General features: G+C 40.4%; 1 protein-coding gene and 1 non-coding gene across 2 annotated transcripts in view; one reads left to right on the top strand and one right to left on the bottom strand.

The window, feature by feature from the left end:
* The first annotated feature begins 1,144 nt into the window (after nucleotides 1–1,144).
* LOC147850031 (uncharacterized) overlaps nucleotides 1,145–23,195 on the top strand; it is a 72,534-nt gene continuing 50,483 nt past the window's right edge. Inside the window, exon 1 of the mRNA XM_087336993.1 lies at nucleotides 1,145–4,650. Within this exon, the coding sequence (XP_087193119.1) occupies nucleotides 1,665–4,650 (2,986 nt within the window). The 5' untranslated portion in view covers nucleotides 1,145–1,664. The remainder of the gene's footprint in view (nucleotides 4,651–23,195) is intronic.
* Nucleotides 22,908–22,979, bottom strand: TRNAK-UUU (transfer RNA lysine (anticodon UUU)). Its single transcript has one exon. It is a non-coding gene; the product is annotated as a tRNA-Lys (tRNA).

Genomic DNA, 23,195 nt, shown 5'->3' with positions numbered 1-23,195 from the left:
AGAGAGAGAGAGAGAGAATAAGTTAGTATAATATTGATGGCAATAGGATTTTGTAAAGGGAATTGAAACATCGTAACAACTCCCAACCTCCACAATGCGCATACAACTTGTCCAAGAGGCGAGGAGGAGGAGGAGGAGTAGGAAAGGAGAAAACAATGCCAGCTAGTGGTGATGGCCACCTAAGCGTTTGACCTTCAGAAAAAAGGAACGAAAAAAAACCAGGAAACTGGGGATTCAAGCCACAGAGCTATTGGGGGGGGGGGGGGGGGGTGTCTGGAAACGAGTTTTTGTCCATGTAACAGGGCATTCGCAAAGAGAAGGCGCGAGGCACGGGAACCCGAGCGAGCCGGGGCTAGGGTGAAAAAACCTTATCTACAAGAGAGAGAGAGAGAGAGAGAGAGAGAGAGAGGTAAGGAAGGTGTGTGCCTTCTTCTTCTTCTTCTTCTTCTTGTTGTGCTTCTTGTTAGGAGGGTAAAAAGAAGTCAAGGTTTGTGGTGGTGATGATGATGGTGTGGAGAGGGTAAAACAAAAAGAGAACAAAAGGCCAAACTCTCTCTCTACTCTCTCTCTCTCTCTCTCTCTTCTCCTTGTCTTCTCTCTCTCTCTCTCTCTCTCTCTCTCTCTCTCTCTCTTACATACATATGGGAAAGAAAACACACACATCCACACACACACACTCAAAAAAACAAGCCAAAAAGAAACACTACTTACTCCACACACACACTCCTTGGAACCTTTCCTTCTCTCTCTCTCTCTCTACTTACTCCACACACACACTTCCTTGGAACCTTTCCTTCTCTCTCTCTCTCTCTCTCTCTCTCTCTCTCTACTTACTCCACACACACACTCCTTGGAACCTTGCCTTCTCTCTCTCTCTCTCTCTCTCCTTACTCCACACACACACTCCTTGGAACCTTTCCTTCTCTCTCTCTCTCTCTCTCTACTTACTCCACACACACTCCTTGGAACCTTTCCTTCTCTCTCTACTCTCTCTCTCTACTCTGTTTTTCCTCTGTTTTTTCATAATATATGTATTATGTGTGTGTCTGTCTGTCTATTCCACCCCTTTCTCTTCTCCTCTTTTTATTTCAATCTTTTCCTGCTGCTATTCTCTTACTTAAAATTATAAACACTTATCATCCCCTCCATAGCTCTCTCTCTCTCTCTCACTCACTCTCTCTTTGCTTCCTGCTTCACCTAGCACAGAATTCCTGCTCTGCCCCCTCACTCCTTCTTCTTCTTCTTCTTCTTCATCCTGCAAATCCTTAAAAGCTCTGCATTTCCCAGCCCTCCTTCAATCGATTCTGTAAGCAGGATTACTACTACTACTCCACCATCGCCGCCCATTACTACTACTAGTACTTACCATTGCCACTACCCCCTAAAAGCTCCTGCCATAGCTACTAACCCTGTCTCAGATTGACAGGAATATATATATATATATATATCCCTATTCACCTATACATAGATCGTTCCATCGATCGTTTCTGCTTTACTTCTTCCTCCATCCCCTCTCTCTGTTTTTTGTTTTTTTGTTGTTTTTGTTGTTTTGCATCCAATCGAAGCGTTTCCTTCTTTCCTTTCCATCGATCTTCTGTGCTACGGATTCTGTTGTTGCTTTCTTCTTCTTCTTGACCTGATTGTATTTGCCAGCAGTATAGCTCATGACGGACTCTCTCTCTTCCTTTCATCCTCATGATCATCAGGTCCGCCATAGCCGCTTAACTGGTAACCATTCTCATCAGACCTATCCCCACTATTATACCGATCCTCATCCTCATCTTCCTCATCTTCCCCCTCCCCATGGTGAGATCAATCTGGTCGATCTCCATAGCCATCGCATGTTAAGTGATTTGCAACAGAAACCTTCCGATTCTTTCTGGCATCAGAAGAAGAAGGCGAACATCCTTACTAAGCCCGCACACAGCACAACTACTGCTCTACAAAGCTCCCATAGACAGCAGCTTCCAGATGGCGGCGCACAGCAGCAGCAGCAGCAGCGTCTCTTAATCCAAGGACAGAGCAAGAAAAGGAAAGCTAATTACATTCAAGTTATGGAAACGCCTACAGCCAAGTCTAACTCATCTTCTGCTGTCGCTGCGGATGCTGCGAATCCCAAGCGAGTCTGCAGAATCTGTTCTCGACAGTTCTCATCTGGAAGAGCTCTCGGTGGCCATATGAGAATTCATGGTGCTTTGTTCTTGATAGCTCAGGATACTGGTCTCCATGTTCCCAATAACAAGACGAAGATTCCCAACAAATTGTCTGCAGGAGGCCCTCTGCACCATAGCCATGGAGAGCTGAAGCTATCCCTTGCAGATTCCAAGATTCCTCCGACTTCTTGTGATGAAAGGTTCGTAAATCTTCCCAACTTAACTGCATCAAGCAATTGTGGCGTAGGCCACAACAGTTTGAGAGAGAGCTCTGTCTCCAAGCATTCCATGAAAGCTGCTGGAAACACCTCCCATCACGAAGAGGAAGAGGAGGAGGGGGAAGAATCCATGACCATGGGAACCGTTACAGGTTCTGAAATGGAGGAGGAATTAACGGCTCATGGCCATCATCACCATCACCGCAACCATGATGGTGACGGAGAGCGGAAAGCATTAACATCAGAGCGAGCTGCGAGCTTGATCAGTAGAGAATTAGACGATGAGTATTCTGCATCTGAAGGTGAGTTCTACGGTTCTGATCGTTTCCATACTGGTACTGCTGTCTCAGATGGGAAGAAGAATCCATCGGCGATGAGGGAGGCCACCATGTCTGGTCACGTTTCAAAGATCAGAAACATGCTCAAGAACAACAACCTGTACAAGCTTCGCCATAACCCTAAGAGAAGCCATAGATTAACCGATGATGAATTTGCCACAGAAGTCCGTCTTGCAGATTCAGGTCAAGCATTCATGGAGGCTAACAAAGATCATCGTCAGACGGCAGTGAATTGCTCGGAGTGTGGTAAGGTATTCTCGTCATTGAAGGCCCTCTTCGGACACATGCGTTGCCATCCGGAGAGAGAGTGGAGAGGGATCCTTCCTCCAGAATCCATAGTCAGCGGGGAAGATAGAGCGAGCAAGAAGATGAAGCAGTTCAACCCCCCAGCAGCAGGTAACAGTTCTCAGAAAATTATCAATGAATCTGGTCAGGCTCAGCAGGGAGTAGCAGAAGGACATGTAAATCCCAAGGTCTGCTTAGCCTCTTCACAGATGGAAACGGAAGGATTGAAGCTGCGTGGCGATGGCACGCTTTTTGATCATCACCAGGCAAATACTACAGACGATCAAGCCTTGATAACTGATGAGGATTGGATGAATAATCTGAGCCGTTGGTCACGAGGGAAACGATCAAGGCGATCCTCATCGTCTGGATCATCAGGAGGCCATGGTCATGGAAAACCTGCAGGACTTGTGACGAGTCTACAAACGAGAGGAGAAGAAGAAGAAGAAGAAGAAGAAGAAGTGCCGACCTTGAGCTCATCAGAGACTACTTCTCTAGAAGAAGGAATGGACGAAGAAGGAGAAGGAGAAGACGAAGAAGAAGAAGAAGATACGCCTAACTGTCTGTTCTTGCTCGCGGAAGCTGCTAAGATGATTTTGGAAGAAGAAGAAGAAGGTGGACGAGGTAAAGATGGAAGCATTAAGCCTGCTATGAAACTGGATCAGGACATGGTGAGCTCTCAAGATCCGATTCAGCAGTCCTCCTTCATTCACCAAGAAGAAGGCGAAATCAAGTCTCTGCAAGCTTCAGCACATGGGCATGGACATTATCTCTTTGCATCCCATGCTGCCGATTATACTGATAGATCTGATCAGAAACTTTCTGTAGCTACAGGCCATGGCGGCCATGAGCTACCCCCTCAGCTCATGAGGTATGAATGTACTACCTGTAACAAGTCTTTCTCTTCACACCAAGCTTTAGGAGGACACAGAGCAAGCCACAGGAAGACCAAAGGATGCAGTGCTTCAGCTATGTTAGGAGCAAGCTGGATCGAAGAAGCGGGTGAGGTAGGCGAGGCCAATGGAGAAACTGGTGATGCTAGAGAGGTCCAGCTATGGCAGAACAGAAGCATTCCGGAGAAGGAGAAGGCGAAGAAGCAGGTAATGCAATCCGTGTCGGCATCAGGAATGAAGAAAGAGGAGAAGGAGAAGGAGAAGCTGCATCAGAAGCTGAAGCAGAAGCAGAATCAGAAGCAGAAGCTAATGGATGAATCTGATAGAAGGAATGGTGTGAGTGGCAAGGGCCATGAATGCTCCATATGCCACCGAGTGTTCAGCACAGGCCAAGCTCTGGGAGGGCATAAGAGATGCCATTGGACGGGTGCGGATCCGAAGCTTCTGCCGGATCAGAAGCTGTTACTGGCGGAGAGAGAGCAGAAATCGTCGATGTATCCGCAGCACACTCAGTCTGCAAGCGCAGCATCTAGCAATGTCGGCAACAACAAATTAATCATGGAGAAGCAGAAGCACATGGAGGAGGAGTACATGGAGGAGGAAGAGCAACTGAATTCATCTGCAGAGCAGCAGCAATCCAGCATAAGCACCATCACTACCACTAAGGTTTTAGTGAATGATGAATTAATGGTGGCTTGTAACAGCAGTGGTAACACACTGGACTTGAACATGCCAGCACCTATGGAGCATGAGGAAGATGATGGTGATGATGATGATGATGAGGTAGAGGTCGGATTCGAACCCGCCTCACCGCAGACTTCTCTGGCGAGACGCTCTTGGGAGCAATGATTGAGGGGATGAAAATGGTGGAGAGAAGCTTCCAAGGCCATGGCTCCTTCTTCTTCTTCTGATTCTTCTTGGGTAGTTTGGTAAATTTGTCTCCCTCATGGTAAATAATGCTCCTTACATTCCTTCTTCCCCCTTGGGGTAATTAGCCAGGCTAAATCAATCAGTCAAAAATCCATCTTCATCATGTGCTTGATTGATTGATTGATGATGATGATGATTATGAACTTAAGAGTGCTCTCTCCATGGTGGGGAGTACACAACATGATTTCTTTCCTTCTTTTGGGGGTATAGCCTAAATCAATCAGTCAACAATCCATCTTCATCATGTGCTTGATTGATGATGATGATTATGATTATGAGCTTAAAGATTGCTGCTCTCCATGGTGGGAAGTACATAACATGATTTTTCTTCCTTCTTAAAGACACTCAAAAAAACACATGAAATGTATCTCTCCCTTCTCTTTCCTTGTTAGGAAACAATTGTTGTGTGTAAAAATGGATAACTTTCCTTTCTAGGAAACCCCAGTCAAAAAAACAAACACCCTCGAAATGAATTTTACTGGTGTACATAGTTCCCAGACAAGATTTTTGGATTCTTTCAATCATCATCATAATAATAATAATGTCCCACAAGTTGAGTGGTTCTGCTATAATGTATATATGCTCTCTTTTGTAGTAGTTAGTTAGTTGTTGTTTTTTGCAAAAAAAAGTTGTTAGTTGTTTTGTTTACAATTCTGAGTTGGGTTTTGGACCATTTGTTTGCAATCCTATATGCGCCATTCGACCCTTGTCTATCCTAAGCTTCATTTGACTCTTGTCTTCTTGTTTGTTCCTAATCCCAAGTTATCATTCATTCTTTTCTTGTTGTTCGTAATCCAAGTTCCATTATTCGACACTTTGTCAAGTTGTTTGTTTGCCAAACATTCCATGTTCTCTTAAAAGACTTTGGTGGTCGTGCTACTTTTGCATAATTGGAATGTGTGATTCTTGAGAGGGCTTTGTGTCAAAATTCAGTGATGATTCTATGTTGGAAAATGTACATGGAGAAATTGCCTCCATCCAAGAGAAGTTTCTGGTCATGAGGAACCCCCCCCCCCCCCCCCCCCCCCCCCCTCTCAGGCCTCAACATAGTGATGGTTTTATGTTTTGGATGTAATATGAAGTTATTTAGTGGGAATTGAGAGGACCTTAAAGAGGGCCATGGTGTTATGCTTCAATAGCAACCACGCATGCATTTGTGTTTATGCCCAATCGCGACATCATTCCTTTTCTAAGGGTTTCGAGGTCCATGCTCCGTGGAAATAACGAAACAAAAATGATAATGATGGCAATTCAATTTATTTCCTAACAACGTACACATAGTTGCAAGTTTAAAGGCCAATGGTAAATTTGCAACATGTAATATGTGGCATACATGCGTTTGGTGTGTTCATCAGCTTGTGTTAGCCTATTGGTCTTTGTTCTCAATATTTTAGCATAAGAATAGGTCTCTTTGGGTTTTGGCTAGTTAGTACCCACTAATTTCAACACAGTGCAAAGCTACTAATGCCAGGCTTACAAAGTGCATTGTTTTGAGAAGTCTAATTTGAAAAGTTATTGTAACATGTATACTTCATGATAGAGAAATGCGCGTATTGATTTGAGAAGTCCAGAGTTTGAAAAGGATATCGTAACATGTATACTTAATGATAGAAACACGTCTATGCTTCCTAAAAGCAATGAGATGTTTTTTGTTTGTAACATTAAGTTGAGCTAAGATGCAATGCATTACAATGTTGTCCTTGTACATAATCTTGTTTACTTTTTAGTTGTGTATCACGCTTCGTAGGCCCCTTCATGACTTACGCTAATGGGTATGACCCATAATAGCCTATTAAAAAGTGCTAACCACTTGCCCCCCGTGATATAGGCTTGAAGACAAAATAAACAAGAAAAAAAAGCTTGAATTTTTTTATCGTCGTGATGGATTTCGACCCTAAAATGAAGGTCATACCGATGCGTGTATGGATTTGGAACATTGGATGAAATGACAAAAAAAATTGATCCATGACAATCATGGGAAAGTTTCATGACCCAGAGGATGTAAGTATGCCACGTTTACAACCTACATGACAGTCCTACTATACAACGAAAAAAGGCAATGACGTATTTTTCGAGGAATTAGTTATTTTACTTCAATATTTTGATGATTAGCCCACACCCTTTGTTTTCACCTATGGAGTGTGATTCTCTACTTCTTTGACCAAATAACCTCGACAAAAGGAGTGTTGTAAAATCTAACTCCACTGCAATTTTCAATTGAGTTGAATGAAAATGGCCACTTTGTATATCTATAATATATGACTCATTCAATGATATTGTTGCTTGATGGATCAATTGCAGCATACTATGAGTTTGTTGGCGATTCTTTGGACTCTTCTAACTTCTTGCCTACTTTGAACTAGCCCTATAATTCTTTCTTTACTTTTTCCCGAGGACTTTGTCTTTTGCATTCCTCTACCATTTTTTAAACATGGCAAAGAACATCCCTTAACTAAAAGTAGGGGTTAACAAATATCATTTTGTCTACCCTGGCACATGCATTTTTTTAAACAGAAACCAAATACAAACAAAAAACATTATGGGCACATACACACTCAATATACAGAAGTCAATGTTGGATTTATTAGGATCCAACACTCAAATGAGAAGAGGAGGTATTTGTTGCCAGAACCCACATATTTACGGTCAATGGTATAATCATGTAGTAATGTTTTGAAAACAATATTACGAGTGTTGTGTGTGTGTGTGTGCGAGAGAGAGAGAGAGAGAGAGAGAGAGAGAGAGAGAGAGAGAGAGAGAGAGAGAGAGAAGAGAGAGAGAGAGAGAGAGAGAGAGAGAGAGAGAGAGAGGGATGGGTTATTGTTTGATTATCTCCTCGAAGCACCACAACATGTATAGAAGCTAGTAGTTCTTGAGACTTAGGTTGCAATCATCTTCTTGTAAGCGGAAGTTAGTTGCCTTTATGCTTGCTGGACTTAGAGCGCCTCAAATGGGTTTACTCTACCATAAGATCATCGTCATTGTTTGGGACAACAAGTTTTTGTTTGTATTGTCTTCATACATATAAATGATACTTTTACGTAAAAACAAAAAAAAAAGGGAGACCTAAAATAAAGGCAATGAGTTGAATGTCATTTTACTTAAGGCCTAAGCATTCCTCTTAGAATGTGGTATTATAATATTTATCATACTCAGGCAGGCTCATCTTTTGATGTAGCTACTCGTATTTCGTCGACATTACTTACACAACACAAGAGTCTAGTATTATTCAATCATTCAATACACTTTGCATGATGGAAGAAACCTTTCTTAATTTTCTATTTTAAAGTTTTTTTCCGCGTCTTTCACAAATGTTCAACTGTCTCTATGATGTACTGCTTTGGCATTTTATCATTCCCTATTTTGTTTTTTTCTAGCGAGCACGATTCGTGGTAGAGGAGCTCGCTTTATACGGAGACAGTCATGTGATCTTCATTCATGCATGTTAGGAGTGCCACACTTATTTTATCTTTCTTTGAGTATGGCAAAGCACTATCTTATTAGTGATCCTTTTTTTAAAAATTTAACTAATGCACTCATTAATGGTTTTATTATTATCTAGAAAAATATTCCCTCTCAAGCTACCTTTTAATAGTCTCGACTCTCATATTAGCCCTTGCCATTACAATAATTGACAACAATATTACACATACACTCCATAATTTCCATGGCATTACTCCACTCCCTTCAACAAAGTAATTCAACATTTTCAATCCACATTCGCGTCCTCAATATCAGACTCATAGTTTACGCGAGATTATGTTGATTTTGTCCTTGATAGAGAAATAAAGAGCCTCATGACAAATCTTCGGATATGAAATCCAAGGGTTAGGCTCTACACTTCACATATTGATTATCATTATTCTTCAAACACAAAAGAGGTAGTCTATTGTTTTGAGAAGCCTCTATGCAAAAGAAGTCTAAAGGAGCCATATTGTGGTGTTGTGAGAAACCTACTTACAAGTGCAGTTTTAAAGATAATTATTTTGATATAGAAAAAGGTTGTGGCATTTTATTCATATTAAAGAAAGTCCATATCTTTTGCAACACATCTTTAAATGATCAATTAGACATACCAAGATGCTTTTATTGCGGTTTGTTTCTTGTTCCCACTCTAAGTCTCATATTATAAGTCTACGTACACAAAGGGAGGTAGGACAAGGTACATATGGCAACCCGTGTCCGAGGAGGTAACGTTTAATGGCTTTCTACAAGCTACTCACATGTGTACACATGCTATGTTGATTTTCTTTGTTGAATGGTCATGACTTGTCCACATGTGGTGGCTATATTAAATAATAATCTTTTACGTATTATAAAATCCCTTTCAAGTTTAATATGAATTGATCATAAAACCATAGAAATCATTTGCAATGTTTCGTTCAAGCCCTCTCTATTTAACAATCGGATCACACAACAAAATATGGAGTATGTCAACTTAACAAAACTAGATGTGAATATTCATCGAATTGTATTATCTTTGGAAATTGATTCTCACGTTTCACATAATCAAGGGTTACAACACTATGGGTGTGCTCTATTTACATCATTCACCAATCTATTGAAGAATAACTCCGTTCACCTCCATCATTGGATCTATTTGATTGTTTTTTTATAGTACCTCTTTCGTAACCATTATCATAATCTTCATCATTGGAACCATTCTAGTGTGCATAACATTGCCACTTTCTCACTTAATATATGCTCCATTGTATGAACCTTGCACACAAACTTGTCACATTATCTGGATTCAAGCCACGTTGAAGTTTCTTGCTCCACCTCTTGAACCCAATCCTTTATCAAATGAGTCCCCACACACAAAGGCAAATATTTCGCAAAACAAAAGAAGTTGCAACTAACTTAGGAACATTTGTTAACTCCATATCCACTCTCATCCACAAAACCCAAAATCTCCCTTTTACCATTCAAATTGTACCGTCAATATTCATTTTAGTACTAGATAAAATAAAGTGTCAACAGTGCTTAACTTTGCTTAGACCCTCCTTGCATTTGTTGTCGTGCACATATGCACAACATGGATATGTATAATCTCTAACGAAATTAAGCTAAACGAAACTCTCACACATTTGCCCAAATATAAATGTAATAAAAATTGGGGTTTCATTCTCACATTTCAGTAATTTTCGACAAAAAAACATCATAAAAACAAGGTGTACAACCCTCTTGGAATATAGCATGTGAATTTCCAAAACTCAGGTGATGGATTCAAATCTAATACATATGATCTACTAATTAGCAAGCTAGAAGGGAATTTTAAGGGCCTAAATAGGACATTATATAAATTCCTTTTAAAGAGGAGCCACTTTAGTAAGATCTCCATACTTTAGTACTAAGAGACAAACTCTAAGTATTTTATCCCTCACAATCACACAAGCTTTAGTATTCATCCTCTCACCCCTTAAAATGATACAACCTGAACTTAATGTTAGCGTGTTAGAATTTCCCATTCATTCCAAGAGGAATAGCTTTGCACCACCTAACAAGAAGAGTCCTATGTATACATATTAGCCACCTTCATAGTTTCTAAAACCATGTAGTATAGTTTTATAACCACTCCATTAATCGAGCTATTTGGCCCTAGGTGTTACCGAGGGGATTAGGGATATTTTCAACAAATGATAAAACGATGAATCTCCTTTCGCAAGGTTGAGAATTTGAGTCGAAGAAGCCACAAACTATCACGGTAGCCTGAAAAGTAGTCTCCAATGCAATGTATGTGATGTAGTGTGGCTAAGAATTCTTTTAGTGGGAACAAAGGTGTTGATTGAGGAAAGGGGGGGGGGGGGGGGGGGGGTCAACGTAGGTAACATATGATAACTAGAGTTGCATTGGTAGCACAAATAATCTATTGGTCCATGGGTAGACTAAACATATTGAAATTATACTAGATCATTTTCAATGAAAATACGAAGTTGGAGTATTGGCTAAGAAAAGAAAATTGTGTGAATTTATCTTCATGAAGGTCCTATGTCTTGAGTATATTAAGAAGTTAATGCCGAGAATTCATTTAGGTGAATACTATGAAGGATGAGAAAATATTGAAGTCAAATTATGTGACGTGGTGATACATTCTGGATGATGCAGGATCTTGTTGCATCAGTTGACTTCCAAACGCTCATACCATTGCCATTGGAGGTGGGTGTTAGGTGTGAACAAGCCCAACAACCATTACACATGTGATCAACAAAAAGGGGATGCATTGAATATGATTGATCACTAACTCATTCAATCTTAAAATCTTAGTGTATATACACAAACCTCTAGTGCATTTTAGGCCCTTAGTTCTCACTTCACCATCGAGTTTGGTTGGTACTTGACCCTAAGTGTATGACGATTTGATTGCCTAGGAGCACATGGGCTAGGCCCCCATAGTAACAGATTTGTTGTTTTAATTGTACTTGGCCACTTTGCTATATATATATATATATATATATATATCCATTGTTTTCACCATTATCTACTAGAGGACAAGCATTCAACTACAACCACACCTCGCCAATGATCTATTCTTGTGAATTCCTCATCTAGAAGAGGTTTTGCGAGCTTCAATTGAAGGTGGAATATGCGTCTTCTTGAGGTTGGTGTGCTCTTTGACATTGACATGGAATTAATTCCTTCACATCTATAACATTGTCATGATTGTTAGAAAAGGCAACAATGATTAATAAAGTGGTTACATGAAATAATGCTATTGTAACACCTATGAAGAACTTATCATTGGTATCTACCACAATCTAGAGACCTAATATTACCGATCGTACTAATGATGAGAAAAGAATGAGAGATTAAGGAGAATAATAAATCATGGGTGATTAACCATACCAACCATCCTTGGGCAAAAGGACATGAGACGAACATAAAACAACATCAATATCCTATACCATTGAACTTTAGTTTATGTTATACCTTGGATGTGAATAACATATCCAAATAAGAGAGTTTGATCTCACTAATAAAGACTCAACAATGTATCAAGGTACCCTAATGAATAGGGTAGCTAGTCCCCTTCATGTAACTCAAGAGTCAACACCTAAGGCTCCCAAATCACTACATATTCTCATATGCCTTAGGCCTATATGGGTTTGTTCTAGTTCCAAGGATAATGATTTCCCGACTATCCTACACTTAATAATTGGTTCGAAAGGTTATGTGCATAACATGCCCCATGATTCAAAAACATTACACTCTTGCTATGGCGAAACAAAATTAGGGAAGTTAGATTTAAGAACACGCTCTCTCTCTTGAGTGACATCGCATACAAATTGATCCAACCATTTAAATTTGAATTCTCAAATGTTTAGTTTGAGAGTCGTGAATTTTTCCTAGAAAATGAGCTTTACAAGAATGTTTGAGGTGACGTATGTGACTCCTATCAAAAGTGATCTAGTCACAAAACATGATAACTGAGATCCCAAGTTTGTGTATAAAGTGACAAATTGTGATTGGGTGACCCTAAAGAGGTTTAAAATTTGTGGTTTAATGGGCTTCAAACAACAAGTTAAAATAGTTTTATCAAATATGAATCAACTACATAGAATAAGCTATAACATTTTCTTCTTTTTCCTCACTTTATAAATAGGAGCCTTTGGTTGGAGGACTCTTTCTTAAAGTTAGCACAAAATATTGTTTGCATTGAACGGCGAAACAACAACTCAATAGCTTAACGGTTTGGAAATCGCTTGAAATTTTGGTTTGAGCTTGGAAATTCCTCAAACGGTTTGGTTAAAATAGTTGCATATTTTGAGATCCAACGTTCAAAAAGTTAGCACAAAATATTGGTTTGCACCGAACAATGAAACAACAACCCATCATCTTAACAGTTTGGAAGTCTCTTCAAATTTTCTGTTTGAGCTTGGAAATTCCTCAAACAGTTTGATTAAAATGATTTCATGGTTTGGTTCGGTCTAAGTTTCAAAATTTGTAAATGGTTTGAGTTTGAAACTCCCAAACAAAATGGAATTCTTAGGGTAAATTGTGCGTTTATGCATAAGCATAGTTGTGGGATGTGCATGTATAAGAGCAAATGTTTGTGTATGTGTATGTGTCTTTGTTTGTGTGAATGTGTGCTTGTATATAATTGTTGTGTATGTATGTGTTGGCATTGTTAATGTGCATAAGTGTTATGTTTGTCTATAATATGCTTGTGCATTTGCATTGTTTATGACAATTGTGTATGTATGTGCTCACATTGTTTATGTGTGTGTATAATGTGCATGTGCAGTTCCGTTGTTTATGTTTCTATTGATCTCAACATAGGAGTTTATTGTAAATGATTTAACACGAATTGCAAGTATCACACAACAATAGGGCACTAGATCAATAGGATTTGGAGATGCGGGTTTGAATTCTATTGCTTGGCAAAACAAAGTTTAGGGGAACCTCTTCAAAATTAACGTGGACATTTGAGAAGCAAGAAGTACAGAAACAAGTAATTTTCATTTTTTTGACTTGCATCATGCATTAACACAAAGAAACAAGTGCCAGTTTATTCCATTCGGTTCACATGAAAAGAGTATTTCCACATGTATTAGGGCACAACATGTTCTTCTTGACGAGAACCTTATCAAGCACTTCTTTCGTGTTGGGCCATGTGGAAGACCAGTATGATAGTATGTCTATGTAGGTTTCGTGGAAAAACGAGCATTTTTACTCGTGGATAGTTGTTCTAAGGTGTCTTTCATGTTGATCACATGGGATAACTTGTTGGCAGCTACAAAAATTCGCATTCCCCTTTTTTGATTGTTGTTACTTTCTAGAAGCAAAGACCAGCTGTGAATTTAAACTGGCATGTACAAAAAAATTTGTGAAATAAACAACTTTTGTCACTTTCATAGTAAGGCCTTCATCTGTGTGTGTGTGTGTGTGTGTGTGTGTGTGTGTGTGAGAGAGAGAGAGAGAGAGAGAGAGAGAGAGAGAGAGAGATCATGGCAATAAGCACTTTTGTTATGTGTATGGAAACCATCATCTAGTAGAGAGCATTGTAATTCTTTGCAAAAAGAGTTGCTTGTGTCTTCTCGGTTATTATGTTGGCCAGGAAAGGAGAGATTGCGATCTCAATTTAATCATTTTTTTTGTTTGGGGGTCAAAGAGGTGGGAGATATAGTTGAGGCTCCATCTCAAAGAATTTTGGAGTTTGTTGAAGCACGACAATTATTACGCATTCCGCCTAATTATGGGTTTATTTGGCAACAACCACAAAATATTCCATTGATGCAAGGTCCCTTACCTCTACAAACAGGAGAACAACCGTGGATTGATTGGTGTTTAAGGGTCAAACGTCGTTGTTACAAGTGACTACTAATCTTTTGTATCATTGCTTTGTTGAGTCTCTTGGATGGTTATTCTAAGCCTGAAGAAGAATGGAGAATACACAAATGCGATCATGGGTGGTGGTAGATGTCAGGAACAATACTGAGACAGAGAAGGAATTAGTACTAAACGAAGGATTAGTACTATGAGAGGTGTAGAACTTCTTCGAGAGAAGGAAGGAGTGAGCGAGACGGAGAGAGAGAGAGAGAGAGAGAGAGAGAGAGAGAGTGATGATAAGAAAGATATGTATTATATGAAGAGAATATACAATGGTGGCTAAAAGGCTTAAGACTGGCGTTGAACCAATTTGGTTCAACATAATGCCTAGTGCCCTCTTTTATAGTGTTTTCAGGAGTAATCCTGAAGCTTCTAGAATGTTCCAGAGAAATCTGGAATATACACTAATTTCCTATAATAAAATGTAAATGAAAATAATATCCTACGTATTACAATAGATGGTCTAATGGTGAAGAGCTCGACCCATATAACCTAAGGTCATGGGTTCGAGTCTTGCCATATCATGACACTATCCCCCCTTTAAAATGACGAGTGTCACGAGTCGTCTTGGATTGAGGACCCGGTTTGTGTGGATATTGACGATGGAAGTCTTCAAGAAGAGCACGAGCATTGGTCACATTCTCGATCGGTTCCCAAGTACGTTCGTTGGGACTATAGCTTAGCCAATTGACTAGATAGTAGAGCTTGTTGCGAACAATCTTGGAATCAAGGATGGCGGCAACCTCGTACTCCGGCCCATCTTCAAGCTCGATCGAGGGTGGAGGTTGGATAAGACGTCCTGGGATGGTGCTCTCGTGGTAGGGTTCGAGGAGAGAACTATGAAACACCGGATGTATCCGAAGTTGAGGAGGTAGATCGAGACGAAAAGCGACATCATTAATCTGTCCAATAATACGGAAAGGACCTAATCGCCGATAATCCAACTTCTCACATGGGCGAGTAGTCTTGATGTGTCATTGTAGCAGCCATACCCGATCTCCAATATTAAAAAACTGGATGGAAGTCGATGACGATCCGCGTAGACCTTGTATGTTTGTTGAACTTGCTGGAGATGAGTAGATAAATCAGCTTGTATCTTGCGTAACCGCTCCAAACGATCCTCCGTGCACGGATTTGTGGACACCTCTGGGGTTTCAAGTACACTCCACCGGGGGTGACATCCCGTATAAGCATAAAATGGCGTAACTTTAGTGGATGCGTGGATAGAGTTGTTATAGGCAAATTCGGCGAAGTGGAGAATATCTGCCCAGTCGTCCTGATGATAACTGAGAAAGCACCGCAGATACTGCTCCAGCGTTTGATTTGTTCGTTCAGCTTGGCCGTCGGTTTGTGGGTGGTAGCCGGAGGAGAGGTTACAAGAGACCTTGAGCATGTTAAAAAGGTGGTTCCAGAATTTTGACACGAACTGGGGTCCACGGTCGCTGATGATACTATCGGGAAGTCCATGATGCCAACATACTTCACGCATGACAATTTCGGCAGTGTCTTCACTGGAGATCTCCTTAGTACATGGCAAGAAATGAGCCATCTTCGTGTATCGATCGACCACCGTTAGAATCGCATTGAACCCCTTAGAGACTGGAAGATCTGTGATGAAGTCTAGAGCAATGGATTGCCACAGCTTGCTTGGAATTGGTAATGGTTCTAATAAACCATATGGATGATGCCTTGGCATTTTCGCTCTGCAACATGTATCACAAGTCCGAACAAAATCCTCGACAAATTGTCGCATACAGGGCCACCAGAATGATCGTTGTACTAAATGTAATGTTTTAGTACTACCAAAATGCCTAGCTGTATATGTGTCATGGCAGTTTTGAACTACTCGAAGGCGGCAAGAACCATTAGGAACATACAAAAGTTCTTTAAAGAAGAGTAATCCATCATGGTATTTGAATTGCTGATAGTCCGTACCTGGTGGTTGTGACTGTGAACACGACGCTCGAGAGGGATCAATTTGTGCTAGTATAGCTTGGGCGAACGCATCTGTCTTCAAGTCTTCACGTATGGTATCGATAACGTGGGAATCCATGGGCATGTCAAAGATCTGTGTTTCTTGTAGTCGTGCCGGTTCCAAGATGACTTGTTTTTGGTTATCGAAAGCTGGCTCGCCGGGACGGGGTGTTAGATACGAACGTCGTGATAATGCATCTGCCTTCCCTTGGTGCTTCCCCGGACGATATGTAATTTTGAAGTCGAAACGCGTGAGGAAGTGGGCCCACCGAGCTTGACGTCGATTCAACACACGAGCATCCTGAAAGTAGGCAAGATTCTTGTGATCACTAAATACGGTGACTGGATGAGAGGATCCCTCCAGAAAATGCCTCCATTGCATAAAAGAATCCACTATTGCCAATAGCTCCTTATCATGAATTTCGTAGTTAATTTCGGCGGTGTCAAACTTGCGTGAGTGAAAAGCCACAGGATGTAGCTTCTCATCATTCCCCTGTTGTGACAGAATGCTCCCCAATGCAAAATCCGATGCATCAGCTTCGATAATGAATGCTTTTTCTGGATCGACATGAGCTAGAATTGGAGCCGATGTAAATGCCTTTTTAAGACTCTCGAAAGCCATGTCCGTTTCTTCAGACCAGATGAACGGTTGTCCCTTCCTGGTAAGTTGTGTGAGAGGTAGAACGATCTTTGAGTAATCTTGTATGAACTTCCGGTAAAAATTGGCAAAGCCTAGGAAGCATTGCACATCCCGCTGTCGGGGTAGTTGTGGTTCGTGCGGCGAAGTCGCGGGGACTAAGGTTAAGGGGAGTTGAAGAAACTTAAGTTTAATAGGCTTGTATGGTGATGATAGAATGGTTAAGGATAGTAAGATGAAGAGTTACAAGTAATGTGTGTGTGTGTGTGTGTGAGAGAGAGAGAGAGAGACGAGCATAGATAAAAGATAGAGACAATGTATGATTCAAGAAAGAAGATTGAGACAAAGTATGATTCAAAGAACAAGAGTATATGATATAAACATGATGTATATTAAAAATATAATATTTTACCAACTTTACAATCCTTGATCGCAAGATGAATCTTTTCAATACCGACCCTTGATTTGAACCCTCGACCTCAACTTCGAAACGAGAGGTTCTCCACCCACCCAATGAGCTAATCTTCTTCAATTGATTGTATTATTTTCTCACTCTCTCTTGATTGATTGATTCCCTTTTTGTTTTCCTTTCCTCTCTTTTTATAAGTATTTCCATGCATATGGTAATGTCATGCATGTAATGCATGAGTTACATCTGATGCATGATCGCCATTTGGCGCACATGCATTGCATGTGATGCATGATAGCCATCATGCTCATTTGAGCTCCCATGTATTGGGATAAGTATAATGATGGATATAACCCTAAAACAAATAACCTAGCTTAGTGGTGTATGGTTTGTGCTTGATATACAAGGTTGAGGGTTCAAGTCCCTCAATTTTACTTAATACAATATATAGCTTCATTCTTATATCATGAAGCACATTTATTACACACTTTTACAAATAAATAGCCTAGCCTAGTGGTATGTACATTGTACATCGTATATAAGGATGTGGGTTCAAGTCTCTCAAATATTATTAAATACAACATTTAAGCTCATTTTTATATCGTGAAGCACATTCTTCACGACACCGCACCGAACGCGGAGTCTGCCATTCTACCACCGTTTTGACCTTAGCTGGGTCCATGGAGATGCCTTCTGACGAAATGATGTAGCTGAGAAATTCCACTTGGATGCACCCGAAACTACATTTTTCCAGCTTTGCATACAGACCATGTTCTCGAAGTCGTTTTAGTACTAATAGTACATGAGAATCATGTTCTTCTTGGGTCTTTGAATAAACCAGTAGATCATCCAAATAGATGATCAAAAAATCATCCAATAGATCTCGAATATATCATTAGCCATGTGTTGGAAGACTGCCGACGCATTAGTGAGGCCGAACGGCATGATCGTATACTCGAAGTGCCCATATTTGGTGCGAAACACGGTCTTCCATTCGTATCCTGGTCGGATCCGTACGAGGTTATATGCTCCCCGTAAGTCGATCTTCGTGAAGAACCTGGCACCGTTGATCCGTTCTAAAAGACTTGAGATAAGGGGAAGAGCATACCTATTCCTGATTGTAACCTTATTCAAGCCACGGTAATCTACAACGAGACGAAGCGATCCATCTTTTTTCTTGACGAAGAAAATGGGCGCGCCGCCTGGGGATTTCGAATGTCGAATGAAACCATTTTCCAAATTCTCCTCGATATAGGCCCGAAGGACTTCCAGCTCGGTTGGTGACAAATTGTAGATCGGTCCCCATGGCGGCTCTTTTCCCGGTTGTAAATCGATGGGGCAATCGTACAGTCGATGATGAGGAAGTGTGTTGGCTTGTACTTTATCGAACACATTAGCGTAATGACGATACTTCTCGGGAAGTTGAACGATGGATTCTTCGTTAATGGTGCTGGAGGGGTTTACTGATATTGCAAAGAGGAACATTTCCTCCTCATGCCCTTCTCTACGCAACTGACGTAGGGAAATGGTTGCCATCTTCTGAGTTGACCCTTGGGTTTGTCGACACCGGATTTCTCTTGTTCTCCAATCTATGTCTGGGTTATGTAACTCGAACCATGGTAATCCTAAAACTATAGGATGTTCTGGGATACTAATAATATTAAATGATACTACACATGCTAAGTTATCTAGGACAATATTAATGGGCTCTGACTCTTCTATGATATTTTCGGAAGCAATGGGACGTCCATCAATGACTACTATAGAGGCTGGACACTGGAGTTTTCTTAGGGATATCTTATGAGCTTGAGCAAATTTCTTATCCATAAAGCAAGAGTTAGCTCCGGAATCTAGGAGTGCTAGGACATGTACTGGAGGGGTACTTTTAGTACTAACTATTACTTGGGCTACGAACACATCACTAACTTGCTTAGAGGGAATGGAACCACTAATGGGTTGCACAGATCTAGGGTTGTCCAACCAAACGGCTCCTATTTTGGCTGGACTTAGTCGTTTAACTCTTCTTCTAACTGACTAAGGACATCAAATTTGTTCGCTAGATCTGGGCTATTAGTACTATTAGGACTATCAGATATTCCTACTGAAATAGGCTCGAGTTTAGTACAATTAGAACTAGCGACTATTTGGTTTACCTGTCTTCGAGGCCTATGGGGGCAATTTATTGCGATATGTCCTGGTCCACCGCAGTAAAGACATAGTCGATTTGTACGGCGTCGTTGCTTTTCTTCTTCGGATAATGGCCCTCGACGACGTGTAGTGTCAATCTCCATCGGAGTCGGAGTATTCACTGGAGGCGCATTATATGACTCCCTCGGAAAAGGTCTTGCTACCAGTGAGGCATAGGTGGGCTCTGATCTTGGCCTCGGCATCTGTAGCTGTCTTTCCGAACGTCGCTCAAAGAGGCGGTTGTCACATCTCACCGCGCGACTGATTGCTTCTGTTAAGGACTTTGGCTTTTCGGGGAAGGTCAAGAGTAAATCCTTGACGTCGTTGCGTAAACCATAACGAAATTGCTCCATCAACGCTTGATCATCCCAAGGGATATCGGCGGCGAGTAGGCGAAAATCTGCAGCGTATGCGGAGGCTGGACGGTCACCTTGGCATAATCGCCGAATTTTGTTGATTGCGGTCCTGATGCTGTCAGTATCTCCGAAACATGCTTTAAACTCACCTAGAAACTCTTCAAAATTGTTGAGTAACGGAGATTCCTTTTCTAATAGTGGAGCGAACCATGACAACGCTGAGCCACTTAACAAAGTGCCTACTAAACCCACTCGTGATGCATCAGTGGGATATCGGGAAACATGCATTTGGATAACTAATCGTACCTGGTTAAGGAACCCTCTAAACTGCGATCGCATTCCATAGAACTTCGTGGGAAGGCCAATCTTGGGTTCTTTATGAATCCCTTGTGTTCCGGGCCCTTGTTGTTGCATCGCTACGATGGTTGCTTCGAGTTGTTGCACGCGTAACGCAAGTTCCCCATGCTGTTGTTGTGTTTGCTGCTTTTCTAAGGAGATTTGCTGAAGATCCCCCAACAACCGTTGGTTTTCTTGTTCCAAAGCATGGAACTTCTCTTTCAAGCATTGAAATTCTGAGAAAACAGATTGATATTCTTCAGCGCTAACCGTGGCCATGGGATGAAAGAAAAGAGGAATAAGAGATAAGTAGGAAATGAGAGAGATAGAAGGTAGGCAAATTGGTTCAAATTGTCAGGAACAATACTGAGACAGAGAAGGAATTAGTACTAAACGAAGGATTAGTACTATGAGAGGTGTAGAACTTCTTCGAGAGAAGGAAAGAGTGAGCGAGACGGAGAGAGAGAGAGAGAGAGAGTGATGATAAGAAAGATATGTATTATATGAAGAGAATATACAATGGTGCCTAAAAGGCTTAAGACTGGCGTTGAACCAATTTGGTTCAACATAATGCCTAGTGCCCTCTTTTATAGTGTTTTCAGGAGTAATCCTGAAGCTTCTAGAATGTTCCAGAGAAATCTGGAATATACACTAATTTCCTATAATAAAATGAAAATGAAAATAATATTTTACGTATTACAATAGATGGTCTAATGGTGAAGAGCTCGACCCATATAACCTAAGGTCATGGGTTCGAGTCTTGTCGTAGATCTTACAACGTAGTTGGCATTCTAAATTGGCACTTGTAGTAAATGTCTTCATTTGGAGAGTTTTGATTGGAGGATTGCCTTTGAGATTAGCTCTAAAGCGTCATGTGCTAGCAACAGGTAATTGCTTTTTTTGCACTGTTCAAATGGAAGATAGTACTCATCGATTTATACAATGTCCGATTGTTTGTTAGATTTGGAGTTACATCTCTAAAATTTGGCAAGTCTTATCACGGTGTTATTTGACACCTAGACAGTGGGTGTTTGCACAATTTACACAGGTTGACCCAAAATCAGAGATGGAGATCGTTTTTCTATTTTTGAGATATTGGGGATTGCGTCATAATTGGAAGATGTGCAACACTCTTGTATTCGATGGTAGACATGGAGTGAAAGCATATCTACGAAAATTGGAGTACTAATGTGGCAATTTTCTTTATTGGAGCAAGTGGAAATTCTTTCCTCGATGGAGTGTTCGTCTTGCCTATTGGCAATTTAACATGTTCCACTACCCATGTAGTGTAGTTAGTGGGTGACCATATTCCATTGTCACATTGTAAGTAGTGTTTTTTACACACATTTATATTAATATAATTGTGTGTTTTCACCAGAGAGAGAGAGAGAGAGAGAGCACGTTACACTCAACAATGGGTTTTTTCTTAGTATGTTCAAAATGGTCCAAATGACGAGCTGAAGATATTGTTCGAATTTTTACAACACAATTGGAATATGCGTAATGCTTTCATGTTTGATAGCAGACATGGGGTGAAAGCCTATACGAAGAAGTTGAAAGGCTTTCTTATGTGGAATTTCTAGATGTTATAGCATGTGAGGATCATTTCCTCAAGTGCACATTTAGGTTTGTATTAGTTATTCAGGAGATGTCCCTCTCCATACATAGGATAGGTAGGTAAAAGAGACTAAGAAGTTGTAACAAGTGGATTTTACATACAATTAATATAATTATGTGCTTTTACCAAAAAGAGAGAGCAGATTACACTCAATGATGATCCTCAAAATGAGAGCGAGAATAGTATAACTAACGGGTATGAGGAGACAAGCACATTTCTATAGCTAAAGTAAATGACATGGAGACACATTGCCTATCAATCCAAGATTGGGATACTACCAACAAAAAACATAACACAAACGACATGACACATACAAATGATTTAATCAATGGAACGTGGTAGCCCAATTTGAGCTACACACTCATGATATGCTCGTGACAAACATCAAATCATGCCTTATTAATGTTGTTACAACCAAATGGAACAAGGATGCCAATAATAATGAATTGCAATACTAATATACTCACGAGCCACATATACCCAATATGTTGGGACACCTACTTGCAAAATGGTGGGATGCACCCCGCCACATTTTCATACCTCATGTCATTTAACTAAAGAAGAGTATTGCGACCATCTTGGACATTTGCAATCATGATCTCGAAATTAAGGATGGAGCTTGAAGGGAACTTGCTATAGAAAACCACATTTGCAAACTTTACCAGATGAAGGATGAACACTATAGTGTGAAACATTCACGAACACATGACCATCAATAACTCCAAGCACCATTCCCTCGAAACATTTCTAAGTTGGTCACACCCGACCTCTTATGCACATATACGTATGAACCATTAGCGATTACACCCTTTGCATCATCATAAGAGTTCGTCTTGGAATGACTCTTTTTGGATTCTAGAGGTCTTCATTCTTGCCTTTGGAGGATGCCCATATAATATACATACATACATCTTAGACCCAAACATACAAACATCTATTGGGATGGCAATGAACAAGAAGCACACAAAATGTCAAAATATACAACACAAATTGATTGTGTCAAATATACACTACCGGCTATTTCAGAAAAGTTGATAAGTTGTTTCGACACATATTGACTTAACATTTCAGCATCACGCACAATGATGATAGACTAGAGATGCATTTGAAATATATTGTGGCACTTAAGAGGCATCAACATTCTCGCAATGGAGTCCACAATAAGACTACAAATAAGGACAAGGAGTTGTACTTGCAAAGTGAAAAGTTAAACCACACGAAAAGCTATTTGCATACAAATAGCTACTGCCCCCAGTGGGGTTCGAACCCACGACAATTCGCTTAAAAGGCGGATGCACTACCACTGTGCTATAGGAGCTACAATGAGTGGGTAGGGTTATTTTATAATTTAAACAAATGAAATCTTAAGATACATCATACAACTAATAATGTGACATTCGAAAAGCTCATTTAATAAATTAAAACTTCATTGAATTGTTAGCCATAAGTCATTGATCTTAAGGGAGATATTCTCATCGATGTGCAAAATGATATTCCATAAGGACATATTCGTTACAAGTCCGATTAACACCAC

This window comes from Azolla caroliniana, unplaced genomic scaffold (assembly GCF_043228905.1).
Source record: "Azolla caroliniana isolate FFs.n. ecotype wild unplaced genomic scaffold, voAzoCaro1.0.p SCAF_22, whole genome shotgun sequence".
Classification (NCBI taxonomy): domain Eukaryota; kingdom Viridiplantae; phylum Streptophyta; class Polypodiopsida; order Salviniales; family Salviniaceae; genus Azolla; species Azolla caroliniana.
The sequence above is the reverse complement of the archived record's forward strand: the minus strand, read 5'-3'. Positions and strand labels throughout refer to the sequence as shown.